Here is an 18953-nt window from a genome sequence, read left to right as displayed (position 1 = left end):
GCAATCCGTGAACCAAATACATCTTATTAAGATGATTCACAAAAAAATGATTATATTTTATTTATGATAAACTCCGAAAAGCCTTTATGAAAAACAAAAACTCCAAAAAAGCCTTTGGAGTGCAGGTATGCAATCCATAATCTAAATGACCTTTTAGCCTTTGAAGTTTGGGTGAAAGTTTTGATGCGGTCTCGAAGTTTAAAAACGTATCTTTCGATCTTCAAAATATCTTTGTCGTACCTTTTAGCCCTTATGGCGTATACCGGTATATAACGGGGTGGACAAAGTTGACATTTCACACGTGAGGATTAAAAGGGGCATTAAATATTAAGGGTTAAAAGTAACATCTAATATATTTTAATGTATTCTTTAGGGGATAAAAGGTTCGAGATGTATACTTTAAAGGTTAAAATTATGCCCAAACTTTACCCCGAACATGAATTGTCAAGCTTATCCCCCAATACTTTGAGGATCGAAAGATACATTTTTAAACTTCGAGTCCGCATCGGAACTTCTATCCATATTTCGAGGCTAAAAGGTCATTAAGCTTAAGTATAAACATATATCTGTTTGACTAGTATTAGCATGCTCTTAATCAGTTTGACTGATATCAACTCTTAGTATAAAACCCCGTGATATCTTTTTATCAAATACGCAGAAACACATCAACAAACAGCCAAGTGTCTACAACAGAAATGAAAAAGAATACAGAGAATATTTCATGTTTGTTTCACATTTATCACGTGTATATCGTATTCGAATAGGCACATTCGCTTTTTCCTATATTTTTTTTTTTTTTTTTGACAATGAGAATGAATCTCAATGAAAAGATTCCGCAATTCACCGTGATAATTCTTTCATTCAAGAAAGTTTATCATCTAACCATCGGACATGCAAGATGACCGGGAAAATTTAGACAATAAAATTTTAATGTCAGAAAAGAAAAATCCGTTTTCTTCCAAGCATCCTGAAAGTGTAAACAATGGAACAAGAATAATATAAGTCAATATATATAACAACTAATATATATTACAAATTAAGGATAATATATCCTTAATTTATAATATATATTCGACTTGATAATTTTTAACGACTCCCTCCATCTCATATTATGTGTCCTCTTTAACTATTAGATGGTCAATTTGTCGAAACTTTGATCATTAACTAAAGAAAATTCATTAACTATTTTAAAAATCTGAAAAATGGATTTTCGAAAAGGATTAGATATATTTCCTAATAAAGTAAGTTTTATAATCTTTTAAAGTCGGATAATATCTGTAATTTACGGTCAATATCTAATCAATTTGATTTTTCAATAATCAAAATAAGACCCATAATATGAGATGGAGGGAGTATAGTATATACCTTAATCCCTATAGTTCCGCTTCATGACAATTACCGATAAAAATTAAATTAACATACAAATTAATCTCTCCGCTTGGTAAAGTTATTATGGAGTGTCTAAGAATGATGAAGGAGTTAAATATTAGTATGTTTTTTATTCAACGATGGCTGTGACTCATGTTCATTTCTAGGTCGAGTGTTTGATGAGAGATTTATTTCTATCAATTTAGTACATGTATTGTTGGCTGATTTGAATGATTAATAGAATAATTTCCGTAAAAAAAACATACAAATTACAGCTATTCACAACTCCTCTTAGTTAATTATAATATCTAAGTTTTGTGTCAGAAATGATTATCGAATATTTGAAATTCATAATCAATTAATCATAAATTAGACATCTAGATAACTGGATGACGGCAAAAAAAATTAGTGTATAAATAATATATTCTAGTTTTCATAATTACAATGTTATCAGGAAGGGCCTCGCAATTCTATTTTCATATTGTTAGTAGAAAAATTAGATAGTAGTAAGCGCAAGTTAAAATCAAATATCATTCTAAGAATTAATAATTTCTGAAATGGTAGAATTCTTGTATTTATTACATTTTTTAATTATTTATAATTTTGTCATAATAAGACTAAAAGTACTGTAAATATCTAGAATCGAAAATTAATTAATTTTTCGTGAAGAACTATTTTACGAATTATCGAGTTACTTTTGAAATCGAACGCGTACGTGTATGTATGAGTCCAACGGTTGAATATCGGCAAGACGACCGCTCTATCAGCAAAACGACCACTCTATCACGTGGGTTTTCGTCTCTCTATCGAATCTCTAGACAGAAGTCATGGTTGAACACCGGCCTCGAATTGACAAATAAGAAAAACATGTTTAATAATTCTTAATTTGTTACTCCGTTTCGAAGATCGATTTATCATACCAAAAGGGTGTCTCGCATTCTATGCATGCAATGTATGAGCGCATTACGCGTTAGGGTTTGAGTTTAATATGGGTGTCAACCTAATCGATGTATAATTACCATCAAGGTAATAGCAGATGAGTTAATATTAAGAAAATGAGAAAAAATAATCTTTGCCCTATTATTTTTGGTTGTTAAAAAAATCATTATTATTTGAATTATTTAACAAAAAAATTAAAATATAAATTTAATTAATTAATAGAGAATTATAAAAATGATGAGTGTACTTATTTTTTTGGACTACCCTAATTAAATTATGTGTCAAAAATATATTAACTCTCTGTTATAAGAAAAACAGAAACTGTTTCGAGAAGAGAAACGGAAATTGAGACAGCGTCGAAAAGTTAGTCGATATAGTAAATATACCAAATTATTTGTTTATTAAACTTTCTTTCTTGTCAGGTTGTTTTTATAAACTTTTTGTGTCCTAATCGGTGGCTATAATTTTCAAAACGTATGAGCCAGATATTCACTAGCTAAAACGAAAAACAAATAATCTCTAGCAACTTTGTCGGAGTTTGCGCAATATAAAAATGTAGATTTAGAATAGCACTAGTCTGAAATCGAACTGACATTTAAATTAAGAAAATTTAGACTGGACTTGATTTAAATTTGGATATTAAGTGACATTTAAAATTGTCCTTAATAAATATATTATTTTCATGAAAAATGTTAGGCATTTAAAAAAAATCAATTTTTTTAATATTTAATTGATAACATAATAACTAGTTCCACTCATAATAATAATACAGAATCTCTTATATACACGTAAATTGTCCAATTAAAGTTAATCAAAATAATTATCACGTCATTTAGAAAGATTTATGAAACAAAGGTTAGAATACATAACATTAGAAAATAAAAAGGATAGTGTCTTTTCTGTTAGAATTTGTTCATGAAAAGACAGGATAAGAATGACAAATAGGATAAAAATGACAAATTTAAAGATATGATATTTTATATTCCCATATGGTAGTAATATATTTTAGCTATGGGGTTGATATTATCGGGGGTCCTAGAATGTGAATTGACAGGTATCGTATGGATGATTAAGATGTAATGTCGTTACTCTTGGCCACCACGGAGAGTAGCTGAGCTCATTTTACTCAATACCTTGTACTCCTTCCGTCCCTAAATACTTTTCCTGTTTGTACTTTTCACGTTTGCCAACACACACTTTTTATCGTTAATATCTTTCATTTCGTAGTAGCATTAAATATAAAAACTTCACCGTATTAAAGTACTCGTGAATACGAATCTAACAAGATCACTCATGATTATATTTAGTTTTATAGATTAGATGTAAATTAGTAATTTGTCTCATGCAGTACCGACATTACAAATAGGAAAAGAAAAAAGATACGGAGGGAGTACAAAACATGTTAGTGTCGCCAATTCTGGTCGATTATTGAAGACAAATATCTTCTCTTAAATAAGTACTAGTACCATACTTCTTAGTATGGGGAAAGTGAATTATTGGGCGCTTGGTCATTATTCTTGGACTGTTAATGAAAGCAAGCACTCCTGATCAAAATCTATTTTATTTGTTTATAATATATACCTCTTTTTATATTTTGATCAATATTTAATTCTTTATAAGTTTTAAGATACTAAATTTATCACTTATGAATATAATTATTTACTATAAATATATATCAAACAAAAACTTAAACTTTAAACTTTAATTTGATATAAAAATTAAAGACCTTTATTTTGGTTAGAAATTTGTAATGTAGCGACTATCACACTAGCACAATTATATCACCAACAAGAATATTTATTTAAAATTTTAAAATTCATATAACGAGGAACTTATATCAATATCATTAGGCAAATTGATATTAATATAAAATTTAACAAGCTCGGTTCTTTGTAAGAATGCGATGCGATGAAGACGAAAAATAAGGTGGTGACAGCACTCCACGAGAATTGCAAAATCCCAATAATAATGGCAATAATTCTCCATGTTATAGCATATACTCTCTCGTATCTATAATATAGGTCGTTTGACTTTTTACACGTAACTTTAGATGTTTTGACCACTTAACAAATGTTAATATTTTTGTAATTTTTATCTGAATAAAAATATAAATGTTATATTTTTATTAAAAAAAGAAAATTATAAAAATATTAACATTTGCTACGTGGTTAAAGAATCTAAAATTACGTGTAAAAAGTCAAACGACCTTATATTATGAACCAGAGAGAGTAGTATATGAGAGGAGTATAAGACTGAAACACAAGATATTCTTAAAACGATTGATAAGAAAATAGTTTTGCATTAAGAATATTCAACTTAAAGCTCTATGCCTTTTATTAATAAATGAAACCTCCGAATTTTGGATATCATTATATAACTTTTTTTATTTAACAATTTGTTTTCATTTTTTGCAACCAAAACTATTTGTTTTCATTTTTTGAACTTAAACAATATAATTCATAATACAACTCTATAAAATTATTAACATTTTTTAGAATTAATAAATAAGAATCCATATTGATATCATTGGTCAAATTTATATAATACAAAATCTAATTCAAGTCATGTCCTTTGCAAATTTGCGACAGAGACGAAGAAAGGGATGATAACACGGGCATGACAAATACAAAATCCTACGACAATGATGTCACTTCACTACTGATGACAGTAAAAGGACCGAAACACAAAATATTGTTAAAAGAATTAATAACAAATTAGTTTTAAATTAAAGTTATTTAATTTTGGTATGGAAAAAGTTATTTAACTTACAAATTGTATGAGATTTTTATATTAATTTTTCAAACAATTATTGAGACAAATATCATACAAAAAGAACTCGAACGAACTAGCATTACACATTAAATTAACTTCTTACACTTCTAAAATAATTACACATTAAAAAATTTAAATTTTACTTGGTCAAAAGAAGAAGAATTAAAAATTAAATTTTACCAAAGGTTAAAAACCCTGCAAGTTAGCAGTATTAGTTTTTTTACATATCAAAGAATCATAATTATAATGATTTTGTTAAAATAAAACATATCACCCTAAAAATCATTTAAACTCGTCCTTGACCCTAATCACCAGCTAGTCAATATATCAATAATTATCGATATCAATAATCAATAAACTTATATAAAGGAGAAACGAGGGGCATGTAGGTGGCGCTTCTCATATCGCTCCGTTCTATTTTTCTAATTTTCTGGAATTTTTGGATGAAAAATATCAAAAATTAGAACTACCTTTTTCAGTTTCGGATATATTAGAAGCAAGATTAAGAATCTGATTTTGTTTTAGATTATTTATGGAATATAGTAACTTGAAAATTTTAATCTGATTTTGTTTCTATATAAAGGAGAAGCGAGGGGCGTGTAGGTGGCTCCTCTCACATCGCTCCGTTCTATTTTTCTTATTTTTTAATTTTTTGAAATTTTCAGATGAAAAATATCAAAAATTAGAACTACCTTTATTAATTTCGGATATATTAGAAATAAGTTTCAGAATCTGATTTTGTTTTAGATTATTTATGAAATATAGCAGCTTGAAAGTAATCTGATTTTGTTTCAAATTATTTAATTATAGGAAAGAGTAGCACACTAGTTTTTGTGCACCTATAAATACCCTAGGTCGTAGGGTTTTGAATCATTAAAACACAACCTACCCTCTCCCAATACCACAACTCTACCTATCTCTGGTGATAGTTCTCTTGCTCGATTTCTAACTCGGTGGTGCCGTTCTTCTGCAACGATAAGTGAAGGTTGTTTATACGGCATTAAAAAAAATAAAGATTGTTGCAAGCAAAGGTAGTTATAGACCGCTATGTGGGAGTCGACAAATCCAAACACGGGAGAAAAATATAGTTTTGATATAATATTGATGGATGATATCAATAAATTAACTATTATTGATGTATGTTTGTTGTTTATTCTTTTATAATATTTGTTTTGTTAAGTTGTTGTTAATTTTTATATGATTTACATTGTACACAGGAAAATGAATAATTATCTGTTTGCTCCGTTCAAACAATTTCTAAGTGAATACTGTTCATAATTGTTACAAGCAAGTGTAGTTATAGACCGCTATCTCATGGATTTAAGTTAGCAAGTGTAGTTATAGACCGCTATCTCACGGATTTAAGTTAGATGTTTTTGTGCGCAATCAATCCAAAAAAATTGGAAGAAGGTGACAATGTAAGAACATAATTACTTTTAAAAAAACACAAATAAAATTAAGATTCGTCGTGTTTTAAATTGTTAATTACGTGTAGAAATTTATTTTCCTTTTTTTCACCATGAATTATAGTTTAATTTTGAAATTTTATATATTGGTATTGGTATTACATTAATATTTTTATAATATAACATTTATTTTATCCTACAAATATTAATTTTTAATTATTAATATACTTTTTATTGATAGCCACAAATTATTGCGATTTACAAATATTAATATTGAATCTTTAATATAACTTTTATAGGCCGCTGCAACGCGCGCGGCTGTTCAACTAGTTATTATTAAAATGACACTATTAAACTTAATTCACAGCCAAACTTGTTGAGGAGAATTAATAATGTAAAATTTTGCAATGTATATAATGTTTTCGAACTGAAGCACATGATAAATATTTAGGACATCGAACCACTAAATAATATCAGCAGACCACATACTACTCCATCACCAAGTCCCAGAAGTCGCAATAGGTCAGCTGCTTCAAAAGGTATGTTCCTAACTTACTTCTGCAAAAAGACATGAAGAAGAAGACTACAGTCCACGGACAACAACCCCTGTAAAGCATAGTAGTCAAATAATTAGGACTGCGATCAATTAAATTAATCAGAGCACTTAACAGTATTATTATCTTAAACCATGCACCCCACATTTTCACATGCCACCATTAACATTAACTAATCCTACATACTCCAAGCACAAACGTATCGGTTTCCTTAAAATATTTTCGCTTGCTTTTGTTCAATAATTTCAGAGTTCAATAATCTCAGAGTAGAGCATAATGTCACATGCATTCTATTTCTTAAGTAGTCAATTCATCTAAGGCTCTATTTGGATATTAGCGGTAGCGGATAGTTATTAGTGATTTGGATCAGATGTTTTGTTTTGACTAGCAAATTGAAATAGATGTTTTGATCATGGGATTAAATTAGCGGTTTCTCGTAAAACTGTTTGTTAAATAACGGATTGATTAGTTTCTCCTGACACAAACCAAAACATTTAACCCAAAAAACTCCTCAAAGTAGTTTTTTCAAAATTAGTTTTTTGGATCCAAACCTCTATTTCAATCCGCTAACTATCAAATACTAATTTAGCGGATTCCAGTGGTCAAACCTCTAAAACACTTCAAACTTTTGTTTTTCCCCCAAACATCTACCTTCCAAACAGAGCCTAAAACTTTGATGTGTGTCCGATTGTTCAATATTTCGTTATGCGAGTCTGATATCATGTTAAATAACTAGTCCGTCCATTCTATAATGGTGCGAGGCCTCATTCCAACGTGGTACAAATTTACAACTATAAAAGACACTTGTGAGAGTCTGTTCTTGGTGAAAACTAGCTACAACACAAGTGAGGGAGTTTTACAACATTTCAAGTTGAATTTGTAGCAGCAGAATGGGTCGTGAGGTTGATTTGGAGTTGAGCACAAGTACTGATACGACTCCGAAAGTTGTATCAACAGGTCCAACGCCCGGGGGCTCAGCGCCTAGGACTCCAAAACTAAAGGTGCCAGCACCGATATCGATACCTTCGCCTTACATAGTCTCTGCACCAGCTTCACAGGCACAGACTCCCCGGACCAGGGCAGCTAGAACTCCAGGATGGTCGAGGAATATGACGCCAAGGTTCTTGACTCCTTTAGGGAGTCCGATAAGGAAGGCCTTAAATTTCGTGAAACTTGATCCTCAAGACGCTTGGCTGCCTATTACTGAGTCCAGAAATGGTAATGCTTATTATGCAGCTTTTCATACTCTGTGCTCTGGTATCGGATTTCAAGCCCTTGTGCTCCCTGTCGCGTTCACCGTTCTTGGTTGGTAAGTAGCAAGTATCTGTTTTCACTGCTAGCTAGGAGCTTTTGCTTATAAGTTGTGCAAGCTACATAAGCTAAACTTATTTCGTTGGTGTCTTTTTTGTTAAAAATAATTTATGACTTGAAACAAATTATTGTGTTAAACCTTTTTGAAAAATTACTCTGACATACTTATTCTTGGCTTATCTGAATTTTTATATTTTTAGTTTTTTACCAATATCTGCAGTCTTTTGATTATGAGCTAATTAGTAAAAGGTTTTAAAATTAGATTTTAGATATAGGAATGTTGTGAACTAGCAACCAGATTTACAAACATATTGAGGTGCAGATTCTGGTTTGATACTGTGTCTGCAGTTCATATGCACAGACTCTGTGAGAGTGCATTAGTGCAGCAACTGATATGAAAACCAAAATTAAGTTCTTAAACACTGATATTTGTTCCGTTTAATTTCAGGACATGGGGGATCATACTATTGACATTAACATTCACATGGCAACTCTACACCCTGTACTTGATGGTACAACTACACGAAGACTTTGACAAAGAAATACGCTACAGCAGATATATGCAACTGGCAAATGCAGCTTTTGGTAATTAAATACTTTTACCAAAAACGAAATTTACGGAAGAAATTAGCTTAAAATCCCTGTTACATGGGGAAATTAATGAGATACGCTACAGCAGATATATGTTTATTTACTACATTTTTTGCTAACTAGTTTACATTTTCTATAAATTGAGCTAACCAACAAAATGTTTATGGATGGTTAGGTGAGAAGCTAAGCAAAGTACTAGCCTTATTTCCAATAGGCTACTTATCAATGGGGACATGTATGGCTCTAATTATCATCGGAGGATCTTCAACTAAGAGATTCTATGAAATTGTATGCAATCCCATGACATGCAGCTCGTCGCAATTATCAACTACAGAGTGGTACTTGGTTTTCACAAGTGCTGCAGTCCTGCTTTCTCAGCTTCCTAACCTGAACTCTATTGCTGGTATCTCTCTCATCGGTGCAATCACTGCCGTTGGGTATTGTACAATGATTTGGATTTCCTCAGTTGCTGAGGGCAGAATTCATGGTGTCTCCTACAACCCTGAGCTCACCGGCTCTGAGATGCAGAAAATTTTGGACATCCTCAATGCAGTTGGGATTATTGCTTTCGCTTTCAGGGGTCATAATCTTGTTCTTGAAATTCAGGTAAAGTTTATGATTGTATCCGCACAAGCACAAGCACAAGTACACATACATAAAATGGAGGAATATGCCACTGTCGGTCATTTCTGATATTTAACTCGTGAAAAAACTTATATATTAACAATGTAACACGGATAATTGTTGCAGGCCACCATGCCCTCAAGTGAGAAGCATCCTTCGCGAGTACCAATGTGGAAGGGAGTTAGGGTTTCATACACAATCATACTAATGTGTTTATTCCCTCTAGCCATAGGCGGCTATTGGACATATGGCCAATTGGTATGTTAACTTCTTACTTGGGGACTACACAGATTTTTGATGACTTAAGTCACTTAACCATATTATTTGATCAAATCTATATGTTGTTTGTGATAATTTTGGGGATAACTTACAATGCAAGGCTAACACATTTTTTGAACTTCATGGATCATCAGATTCCTCCCAACGGTGGGATCCTAACAGCTTTATTCGTGTTCCATGGCCAAGATACTGCAAAAGGCTTATTGGGGCTGATAAATTTCATAGTGGTAATTAATGGAATAAGCACATTCCAAATATATGCAATGCCGATGTTTGATGATATGGAATCAACATACACAACAAGGTCCAAGAAACCTTGTCCTTGGTGGCTCCGGGTCCTTCTCAGGTCATTGTTTGGATACTTCTGTTTCTTTGTAGCTGTGGCACTGCCATTTCTGGGAAGCTTTGCTGGTCTAATTGGAGGAATATCATTACCGGTGACACTGGCTTATCCATGTTTTATGTGGCTGATAATTAAGAAACCAAAGATTTATTCCCCTGTTTGGTGGCTAAATTGGGTTTTGGGAGTTGTTGGAATGTGTCTAAGCGTTTTATTGATTGCTGCCGGGGTTTATGTAGTGATTCACACTGGCGTCGAAGCTAGTTTCTTTAAACCTCAGTAAGTACTGGTTATAGTACAGTTAGCTCCTGTAACATATGAAGGAAGATACTTCATAATGTTGTCTTTGTAAGTTTGATCTTTTCTATTTGTTAGAAGTTTTTCTTCAGAGTGTTTTCAAAGTGTACTATCTCTTATAACATATCTTGTTATGTTAATCTTTAGTGTATTGTATCTGTGCATTATTCTGGCCATCTGCAGTACTGTTTTTATCTTTCTGCACCTTCTATTAATATTTACAATCTCGCAAAAGTTCCTGAGAACTCAAGGTATTGCTAGGAGGAAGATAAACTCTATGTACACTTAAATCTAAATTCAAATAAGATCTCAGAGCTAAGGTATAACTTGGATAAGCTTATTTCCATCTCCAAGTGAAAAAACCTTATCGCGGAAATTTTATAAGTAAATTTTTTCTGTTTTAGCAGGGGTCCTAATGCAGCTTTATGATGGCTAATTGGAACCATTAAAAGAATTAGTTAGCGTGTTGAAATTATCAGACTGCTTGATATAAAAACGTTATTGGCCATCGGAGAAAATCTTTATAATGGAAGAACAAGTTCTTCTGCCTAATGGGAGAGGATTCTCATGTTGTTCAACTGATAACATCTTTGTTAATCGTATAAACTTTAAAAACAATAATCTAGGGGTGGCAATTTCGGGTAACGGGTCGTGTTCGTGTCAGCAATCGGGTCGATTTCGGGTCAACCTAAAATCACTTAAAATTGAATAAAACCAAAAATTGAAGTTATTACAAATGAAATTCTAGTTTCGGGTCATTTCGGGTCCATTTCGGGTCTGTCGGGTGATTTTCGGGTCACTTTCGGGTTTCTGTCTCAGTAAATCGGGTTTCGGGTTGGGTCGGGTTCGTGTCGGGTTTCGGGTCGTGTCTGCTATTGCCACCCCTACAATAATCTATTCGAATATGGTAAGAAAGCAATCTTACGCTTTGATACAATATGCCATGTTTATGCTTAATATTTGTTATACATGGTGAACACGAGCAGACAAGGCGTTGAACGCATATAGCATCTAAAGCTACATATTTCCAAGTTGGCTTATCAATTTGTGAGGGCTCGTAAGCTCTTAAGGATTTTTATCAAATTTTCGGGGACACTGATTTTTGTAAAATTTATGATGGTGAAAAAATGTCAAATGAATAATTAGGGGGATCGGACACGTGCCCCATGCCCAGTGGCGACTGTTCCTATGTTCAATCTGCTGACGACATAAATCTGACATCATCACCACTTCAATCTTTTGCGTGAACTGATTTGACAATGGTGCTTGAATCTGCTCCACAAAGTATCAATTTATCACCTGACTAGGATTCTATTAATTTTGTCCAAAAGCCTTTTCTTCTTTAAGAATTTTTATCACTTTTCTTACTATATAAAGTTGCGGGATTCATAAAGATAGATGAAGTCACAGAGCTAAATAGATTGAGTCGAAGAAATATAATGGAGGACTCAGTGGAGATAAAAGTTCAAGAATTAGTACAAGCAAGATCATCAGGATGTCAGGTTTTACCAGAAAGGCGAGAAAATATTCAGGATGATCCGTGGCTTCGGACGATGGAAACTGAGAGTGTGGAGCATTGGCTTCCAATAACAGAGTCGCGAGAAGGAGGTGCAGTTTCTGCTACATTTCTTCTAATTTGCTCCGGGATGGGTCTTCAGTCGTTTGCACTTCCTGTCGCACTAGTCTCCCTTGGATGGTAGTTGCCTTTCTTGCCTTTTTTTTTTAATTACTATGGTGTTCATCTCACTTTCATGAGTTCTAATGGATTGCTTAATAAGTTTGTTTATCTTTGTTATTTGATCTTCAAAAGTGATAAGGAATAACAATTTTAATTATGCCTGTGCTCTAAGCCTGTGTGTGCAGAGATTTTTACTGTAACATCGAAATGGTATTGATGCATTCAATGAGGAATTGCAGGTGCTGGGGTATAATATCATTTACCATAGGGTATGTATGGCAGCTCTACACCATATGGCTACTCGTTGATCTTCATGAATCCGTGCCTCCTGGCATTCGCTATAGCAGATATATGCACTTGTCAGTCACCGCTTTTGGTTAGTATTGCAACTTACCATCAATTTAGACCTTTCTCTGAGATTATGCTATTATGAACTGTACATATTGATGTTTTGGTCCTGATCTTGACTAGAAATGCTACAATCGCAGGCATGAAGCTGGGAAAATTACTCTCGTTGTTCCCAGTAATGTATTTATCAGGAGGAACATGTGTAGTCCTGATTATCAATGGAGGAAGTTGTTTGAGAAGTTTGTACTTGGAAATATGGGCACATGACAGCACGAAAACAGCATCATCGGATGCAGAATGGTACCTTTTGTTTATACTTATGGCCGTTATTTTGTCTCAGTTTTCTCCCAATATGAATTCTGCTGCAAAGATAGCTGCTATCGGGACTTCAGCCTCTGTGATATATTCTACCTTGTTAGTTGTCCTCTCGCTTGTCCAGAATCGCCCTGATGGCATATCCTACAGTGTCAAACAGGCTCCGAAAGAACAGAAGGATATATATGGCTCTATCAATGCTCTTGGATTGATTGCATTTGCCTTCAGAGGCCACAACGTTATACTCGATATTCAAGTGAGTGAAGGAGTCTATAAGACTATGCCTCAATGCTCAGAGTGTGACATTTTCATTCCACATTCTAGCATACAGATTTTATCATCCTGTATTTGTTTATAAGACGTGTTAATCATGCAGGGAACGATACCGACTTCAAAAAACCGACCATCAAAAGGGCCAATGAACAAGGCAGTGTCAGTTTCATATCTAGTAATTGCAGCTTGTTTCTATCCCCTGACATTAGCTGGATACTGGTCTTATGGTAACAAGTTACTCACTAACGATAACATGCCATTGCTAAGATCATTCATGGAATATCACCGCAACAGCATGCCAAAATTTGTCAAGGCCATTATATATCTACTAGTTACGACACACTTCTTAACCATATTCCAAATCTATGGCATGGTCGTGTGGGACAACTTTGAGCGGATTTACATTACCATGAAAAACAGGAGATGTACTAAGTGTATCCGAGGAGGAATACGAGCATTGTTCGGAGGACTTGTTTATTTTGTGGCATTGGAGCTCCCGTTCCTAGGATCAGTGTCAGCTTTGCTTGGAGCGATCACAGCAGTGCCTATAACATTCATATACCCTTGTCTAATGTGGATTATGATTAGGAATCCTCGTCAGACAAGTCGGATGTGGTACCTCAATGTGGGAATTGCTTTTTTAGGTGTAGTGTTGGTTGTCTTGGTGGAAATTGCAGCTATCAGAACTTTAGTTGTCTATGGCCTTAAGGCTACTTTCTTCAATCCTAAATGACGATGCGAATCATGGACAAAATGTTGTATTGACAAAGACGATAACTTACATATTACCTATAATCTATACTGACGCCTAACTCCACAATAGTATGATATTGCCCGTTTGGGCCTAACCCGCACAACTTTATTTTTGGGCACCTCCCAAAAAGACTCATATTAATGGAGTTGTTCTTACCTGTTATATTCTACGTTTATGGCCCTCACACAACCAATGTGGGCAACTCCTAACATAAAGGAGTTGTGAAAGATCAAACACAAGTAACCGGGAGGCCGTAAAAAAGTCTGAGAAGAAATTTATATTTATCTAAAGAGATACTGCTACTCTACTCCTCTGTTAGACCATCTATTTGAACAGAACAACCTTGTTTAATAGTGTAAGAACAATCGTTTCATCAGAGAAGAGCATATAGTACTACTGTACTGGCATCCTCTTGATCGATGAATTTTAGGTCTAGTGACAGAGAAAAAGAAAGGGGATTGGAAAAAAGAATCAAGATATGATAGAAGAGGATGCTGAGCAAAGAAATGCATCAACTCTGCTGGGGAAATGCAATAAGTAGGGAATGGTCGCAGAAGCCTTACAACATCGAAGAGAAGAAAGGCTTTCATGAGACCAAAAAATTGGTGCCAGGTCAGTACAACAAATATCAAAGAGAAGACTCTGAAGCCTCCACCAAAGTCCAAAAGGGATGGCATAATGAAATGGCGCTTTAGGAGCTTATATGCAAAATTTGCTAAATATAAAGATAAAATTGAAACAAAACCCTAAAGTTATCTAAGATTACTTTAGTAAACTATAAGAACACCTCAGACTAATGCTACCCATCAAACGAAAATCTAGGACCAAGAATTTGCTCGCAGGAATATAAATACAAGTGATGATAATGGAATGAACAAGTTCATATACTTTCTACTACACCAAGATTTCCACAATGGAGCCACTAAATTTCAATTTAGGCATGTCGGATATGGTAAACATAGATCAACAATTCTCCTAACTATAAGTTTGCTTATACATATTCTTTAGTATTGTCATATCTGCAAACCTCAAGATAAAATCAGATGCCCCGTTGAGCCAAATGCTATTAAATTGCACAAAACTTTCAAATACACTGACTACAGGAATGTATATGTGATGAAAACTAGTGATGTACGGTGAATCTTCACATATGCATCCAAACCAGAAAACATTAAAAGAAAATCTAGCCACATATAAAAGTTTCTATATAATGAAAGATCAGTTTAGATGAACACAAGCATTTGCCAGATTTACCGGCTTGCCTAGTTTGCTGCCATGTAGAGTGACTTGACATCTGATGGTCCGGTAAAACTTCGGCTTCACGAGTTTTCCCAACACGTAGGCCCTCGACCTTACGCCAATAGTTAAGTTCAGTGGCAAAGATATATTGTCATGTCCGCCATTTCTGGAACTAAGACCAGGAACTGCACCATACAAAGGAAGCTGGTATGCGGAAACACTTGTTATTATGGTCCGCTGAGTCTTTCGACGTTGATGAAACTTCACCTTCTGTCACATTCACCATTTATTTCAATAAGTAAACCCGAAGATGGAAGCATAAATTAAATAATATTTGCAGCTAAGCTCTGAGACCAAGCTAATCCCATGGTCAGAAACTGAATCACAAAAATCCGATAAAATTCCGACCCGATAAAAATCCTACCCGAAATCGACCCGAGACATCTCATTGATGTCAAACAAAGGGACAAAAGAAACTACTGTAAAAATCTTCATCGACTCCTAGGAACAAAAATCTTGTACAATCCAGCAATAAATTCGAACCGGAAACTAAAGCTAGTTCGGGTTCAACAGTCGCAGAATTTACATGCAAATGGACAAGTTATACGATCATGTCACACAAAACAAGCATATCTGATTAGTTACTTGCCGTATTCATCGTCCAATAAATAACGAACACGTTGTAATCCAGTTAAGTGGGCCCAAATTTTTCGAAATAAAGAGGATTGCAGCTTTTTTGCACTTCTTTTAAGATCAAGATCACCTTTGCCATGCAGAGCTAGATTCACACATATATTGAATTTTCAATCGTCAGATCAATAATCAAATTATTAAAACTTTGATTACGTTTAAAAAATTTCAAATTCACAGATCAAAACCATCATATACATGCAAAATAGTATTTAAATATAGACCAAATTAAAAATAAAACTAAACAGGGTACGACTTGTATATTACTACTCCCCCGTCCCTTCCATTTCTTTACACTTTCCTTTTTGGGCGTCTCATCCAATTCTTTATATTACAAAACTTACCAAAAATAGTCAATGGATCCCGCCACTTCTCCACTTTTCTTTCCTTTTCACATTACTATTTTCTTTTTATACATTAAAAATTAATGGGTCCCGCCACTTCACCCACTTTTCTTTCTTTTTTCCGCTACTTTATTCATATTTCTTAACCTCCGTGTCCAACCCATTCGATAAGAAATGGGAGGGACGGAAGGAGTAGTATATATATGAAGAGCGATAATAAAAACTTAAATCAACAAAAAAATGTCTTTTCAGTAATAATGTGAGTGTGTGGGAGCATAAATAGACTCGCTGCACAAGTCCTTTTCACTGCCTTTCTGAAAAAGTAAGCTTTGATTTGATACTACAACCGATGCGTAAATAAAATAAATCTAACAATTGGAGTCATTTTTGGTTGCATCTTGCAGGTATCCTTTCTTAGCTATAGCAATATTATTATTATACAATACTACTTCATTCCTTCCATTTTAAACGATATTTAACATATACTAAGATGATAAAAATCTAATAGATACATAAAAAAAAAATCAATTCTTATACTAAACTGAAATTTTTTATTAAAATTTTTATTTCATATAAATTATATTAAAAATAATAATTCAAATATGATATTTTTAGATTTTTTTTTGAAGCGATATTTTAGAATCTTAAACACAAATTTAACTAAAAATATATTATCATAATAATATCACTATATCAGTACTAAAGTTATTTCTTCTATTTCAAAAAATAGTTGGCGAACGAAAAATTAACTTACAAGTCCATGAGCAAGATTTCGCTGGTAATACCAAAGTTGAATAGGTGCGATTTTAACATCAACTCCGAAAAATGTGCCTGTGTTTCTGTAGAAAATCTTGACCGTCGAATTGATACTCAACATATCCGTTGGCACTCCCGATATATCCATCCCCGATTGTACATTAAATCTCTCAAACACCAACCTCTGCAAAACATAAATTCAGCCGAGAGTTATATAACCAGTTAACTCACTGAGTCAACTCAGATAATAAACAATCTAAATCACAATTCACACCACACTGTTAGATAATGTTACATCAGGTTCAGCGTGTCAGACTCACCGAGTCATCTCGCTTTCGTAAATCAAATTTCACGCCTAAAAATTTAGAATGTCTAAACCATGTAACTAGTCCGAGTCGACTCGTATGTAAACGAGTAATTCCACCACGAATAATAAAACAATTTTATTCAATAAGCACAAAATTTGATAAATTTTTTTTATTTTGATTGGTTTACGCCCTTAATAATGATGAAGCTCGTGCATTTACAACAAATATATCAATCAAAAATATAAGAATTTATAAATTTTAATGTTTAGCACGAAGACACATGCTCGACAAATCCATAATAAAAATACGAAACTCAACTCGTCCGAGTGCCAACTCACTGAGTCAACTCGGACGCCGAGCTTATTACACTCACCTTGACATAAATCTCAGGAGGGTAAGAAGTACTGGCAGCCCACAAAACCAACGAGAAGACCGAGAACAAGACAACAAACGACAAAACAAAACACACAACATAGAACCTCTTGATCGCCTTCTTCTGTCTAACATCCTCTTCATCAACTTCCTCCTCCACTGAGTCGCCAACTCGCTGCAGCCTCTTCCAGTAGCCGTTATTTCTAGCCGTGTTCTTCAACGAAGCCGAGAATCTGGAAGTGGAGGATTCTCGGGAGTGGTGAATGGGCGAGGAGTGGTAGTGGTGACCGGGTGACCCGAATGGGCTTGACCCGAATGACATCTTCTCGGCTTCATGAGCAGAGGGGGATTGGACGTAGTAGAGAGGGTGCTTTGGGGAGGTTGCTTCGAGGCTTGTTAAGTCTGAGTCGGATTTTGTGTGCATTGTTTTTTTATGGAAGGAGGGAATGAGTGCATGTATGTTTGTTATGTAGACATTTGTCGCAGCTGTTTGTGCATTTGAGTTGGTTGAGGGTGTTGTTAAACGACGGGTTTATTATTCGTTCCTTTTTAAATTTTTGGGAGGTAAATTTAGTAACGAGCAAAATGGAACTAAAATCAGAAAATTGTATGGCAAAAAAAAATCAGAAAATTGAACTGAATCGTGTGCGTATTTAATTCGCTTCGCACTACAAAAAATAGGACAAACCCTACTCTTAAAAATAAATTAAGTCTGTTATCTCTCAGTTTTAGATCTAAAACAAATCAAAATCCACCATCGGTTTTACCCTGGACGATTTAGACATATTGTTTGTGTTTAAGACCTAAAGCCGATCACTTTTATAGTTGGTTCTGACTGGTATGAAAATCTTGTAAAGCTTGACTTTATAGTTTCAGTGGTGTTATTTAAAAGCAAAGTATCATGTGTACATATGAGACTGTGGATGCGGTCGTGACAATCTATGATCAAAAAATTCAAATTTGACTAAGAAAATCAACACTTTGGTAGATATCTAAAATCGATCATGGTCGTGGTCAATTTTAAATTGTTGGTCGGGTTTATTTTAGAAGTAACTTAAGCATGACTTATAAAATTGATCGACCGACGTGGTCGGTTATGAGCTCTTGGTCAGATTTATCCCAAAAGTAGTTTGAGCATGACACCATCACCATCTGTAACGTATATATTTTCCATTTTTAAATATATATATATATGTTATTTTACACCAACTATGAGAAAGATTATAGAAGGGGGGGTTGAATACAATCTTTTACAAATTTAAAAGATTCAAGAACAATACACTAAGAACACAATAAACAGAAAAACACCAAGTATTAAAAATACGGGTGGATTGAATGATCCACCCGTGAGATTTTATATAGAAGAATCTGTGGATTGTTTTACAATTCGCACAG

The 18953-nt window shown here is 33.8% G+C and overlaps 3 protein-coding genes across 3 annotated transcripts; 2 read left to right on the top strand and 1 right to left on the bottom strand.

The window, feature by feature from the left end:
* The first annotated feature begins 7800 nt into the window (after positions 1 to 7800).
* On the top strand, positions 7801 to 10645 carry LOC108225429 (lysine histidine transporter-like 8). Its single transcript, XM_017400286.2, has 5 exons — positions 7801 to 8348; positions 8799 to 8935; positions 9117 to 9547; positions 9692 to 9823; positions 9979 to 10645. The coding sequence occupies exons 1-5, from the start codon at positions 7930 to 7932 to the stop codon at positions 10465 to 10467; spliced, it is 1608 nt and encodes a 535-aa protein (XP_017255775.1). The 5' UTR covers positions 7801 to 7929; the 3' UTR covers positions 10468 to 10645.
* A 1219-nt stretch (positions 10646 to 11864) lies between these two features.
* Positions 11865 to 14533, top strand: LOC108226653 (lysine histidine transporter-like 8). The gene is made up of 4 exons (XM_017401643.2): positions 11865 to 12177; positions 12399 to 12535; positions 12648 to 13078; positions 13199 to 14533. The coding sequence occupies exons 1-4, from the start codon at positions 11921 to 11923 to the stop codon at positions 13826 to 13828; spliced, it is 1455 nt and encodes a 484-aa protein (XP_017257132.1). The 5' UTR covers positions 11865 to 11920; the 3' UTR covers positions 13829 to 14533.
* Positions 14534 to 14696: 163 nt separating this feature from the next.
* LOC108226590 (uncharacterized) lies at positions 14697 to 18090 on the bottom strand. The gene is made up of 3 exons (XM_017401571.2): positions 17560 to 18090; positions 16877 to 17062; positions 14697 to 15358 (listed from the first exon to the last, which is right to left on the bottom strand). Exons 1-3 carry the CDS (start codon positions 17980 to 17982, stop codon positions 15068 to 15070), a joined length of 900 nt encoding a protein of 299 aa, XP_017257060.1. The 5' UTR covers positions 17983 to 18090; the 3' UTR covers positions 14697 to 15067.
* Positions 18091 to 18953: the final 863 nt, after the last annotated feature.

This window comes from Daucus carota, chromosome 6 (genome assembly GCF_001625215.2).
Source record: "Daucus carota subsp. sativus chromosome 6, DH1 v3.0, whole genome shotgun sequence".
In the NCBI taxonomy this organism is placed as follows: domain Eukaryota; kingdom Viridiplantae; phylum Streptophyta; class Magnoliopsida; order Apiales; family Apiaceae; genus Daucus; species Daucus carota.
This window is presented reverse-complemented; position numbering and strand designations above follow the sequence as displayed.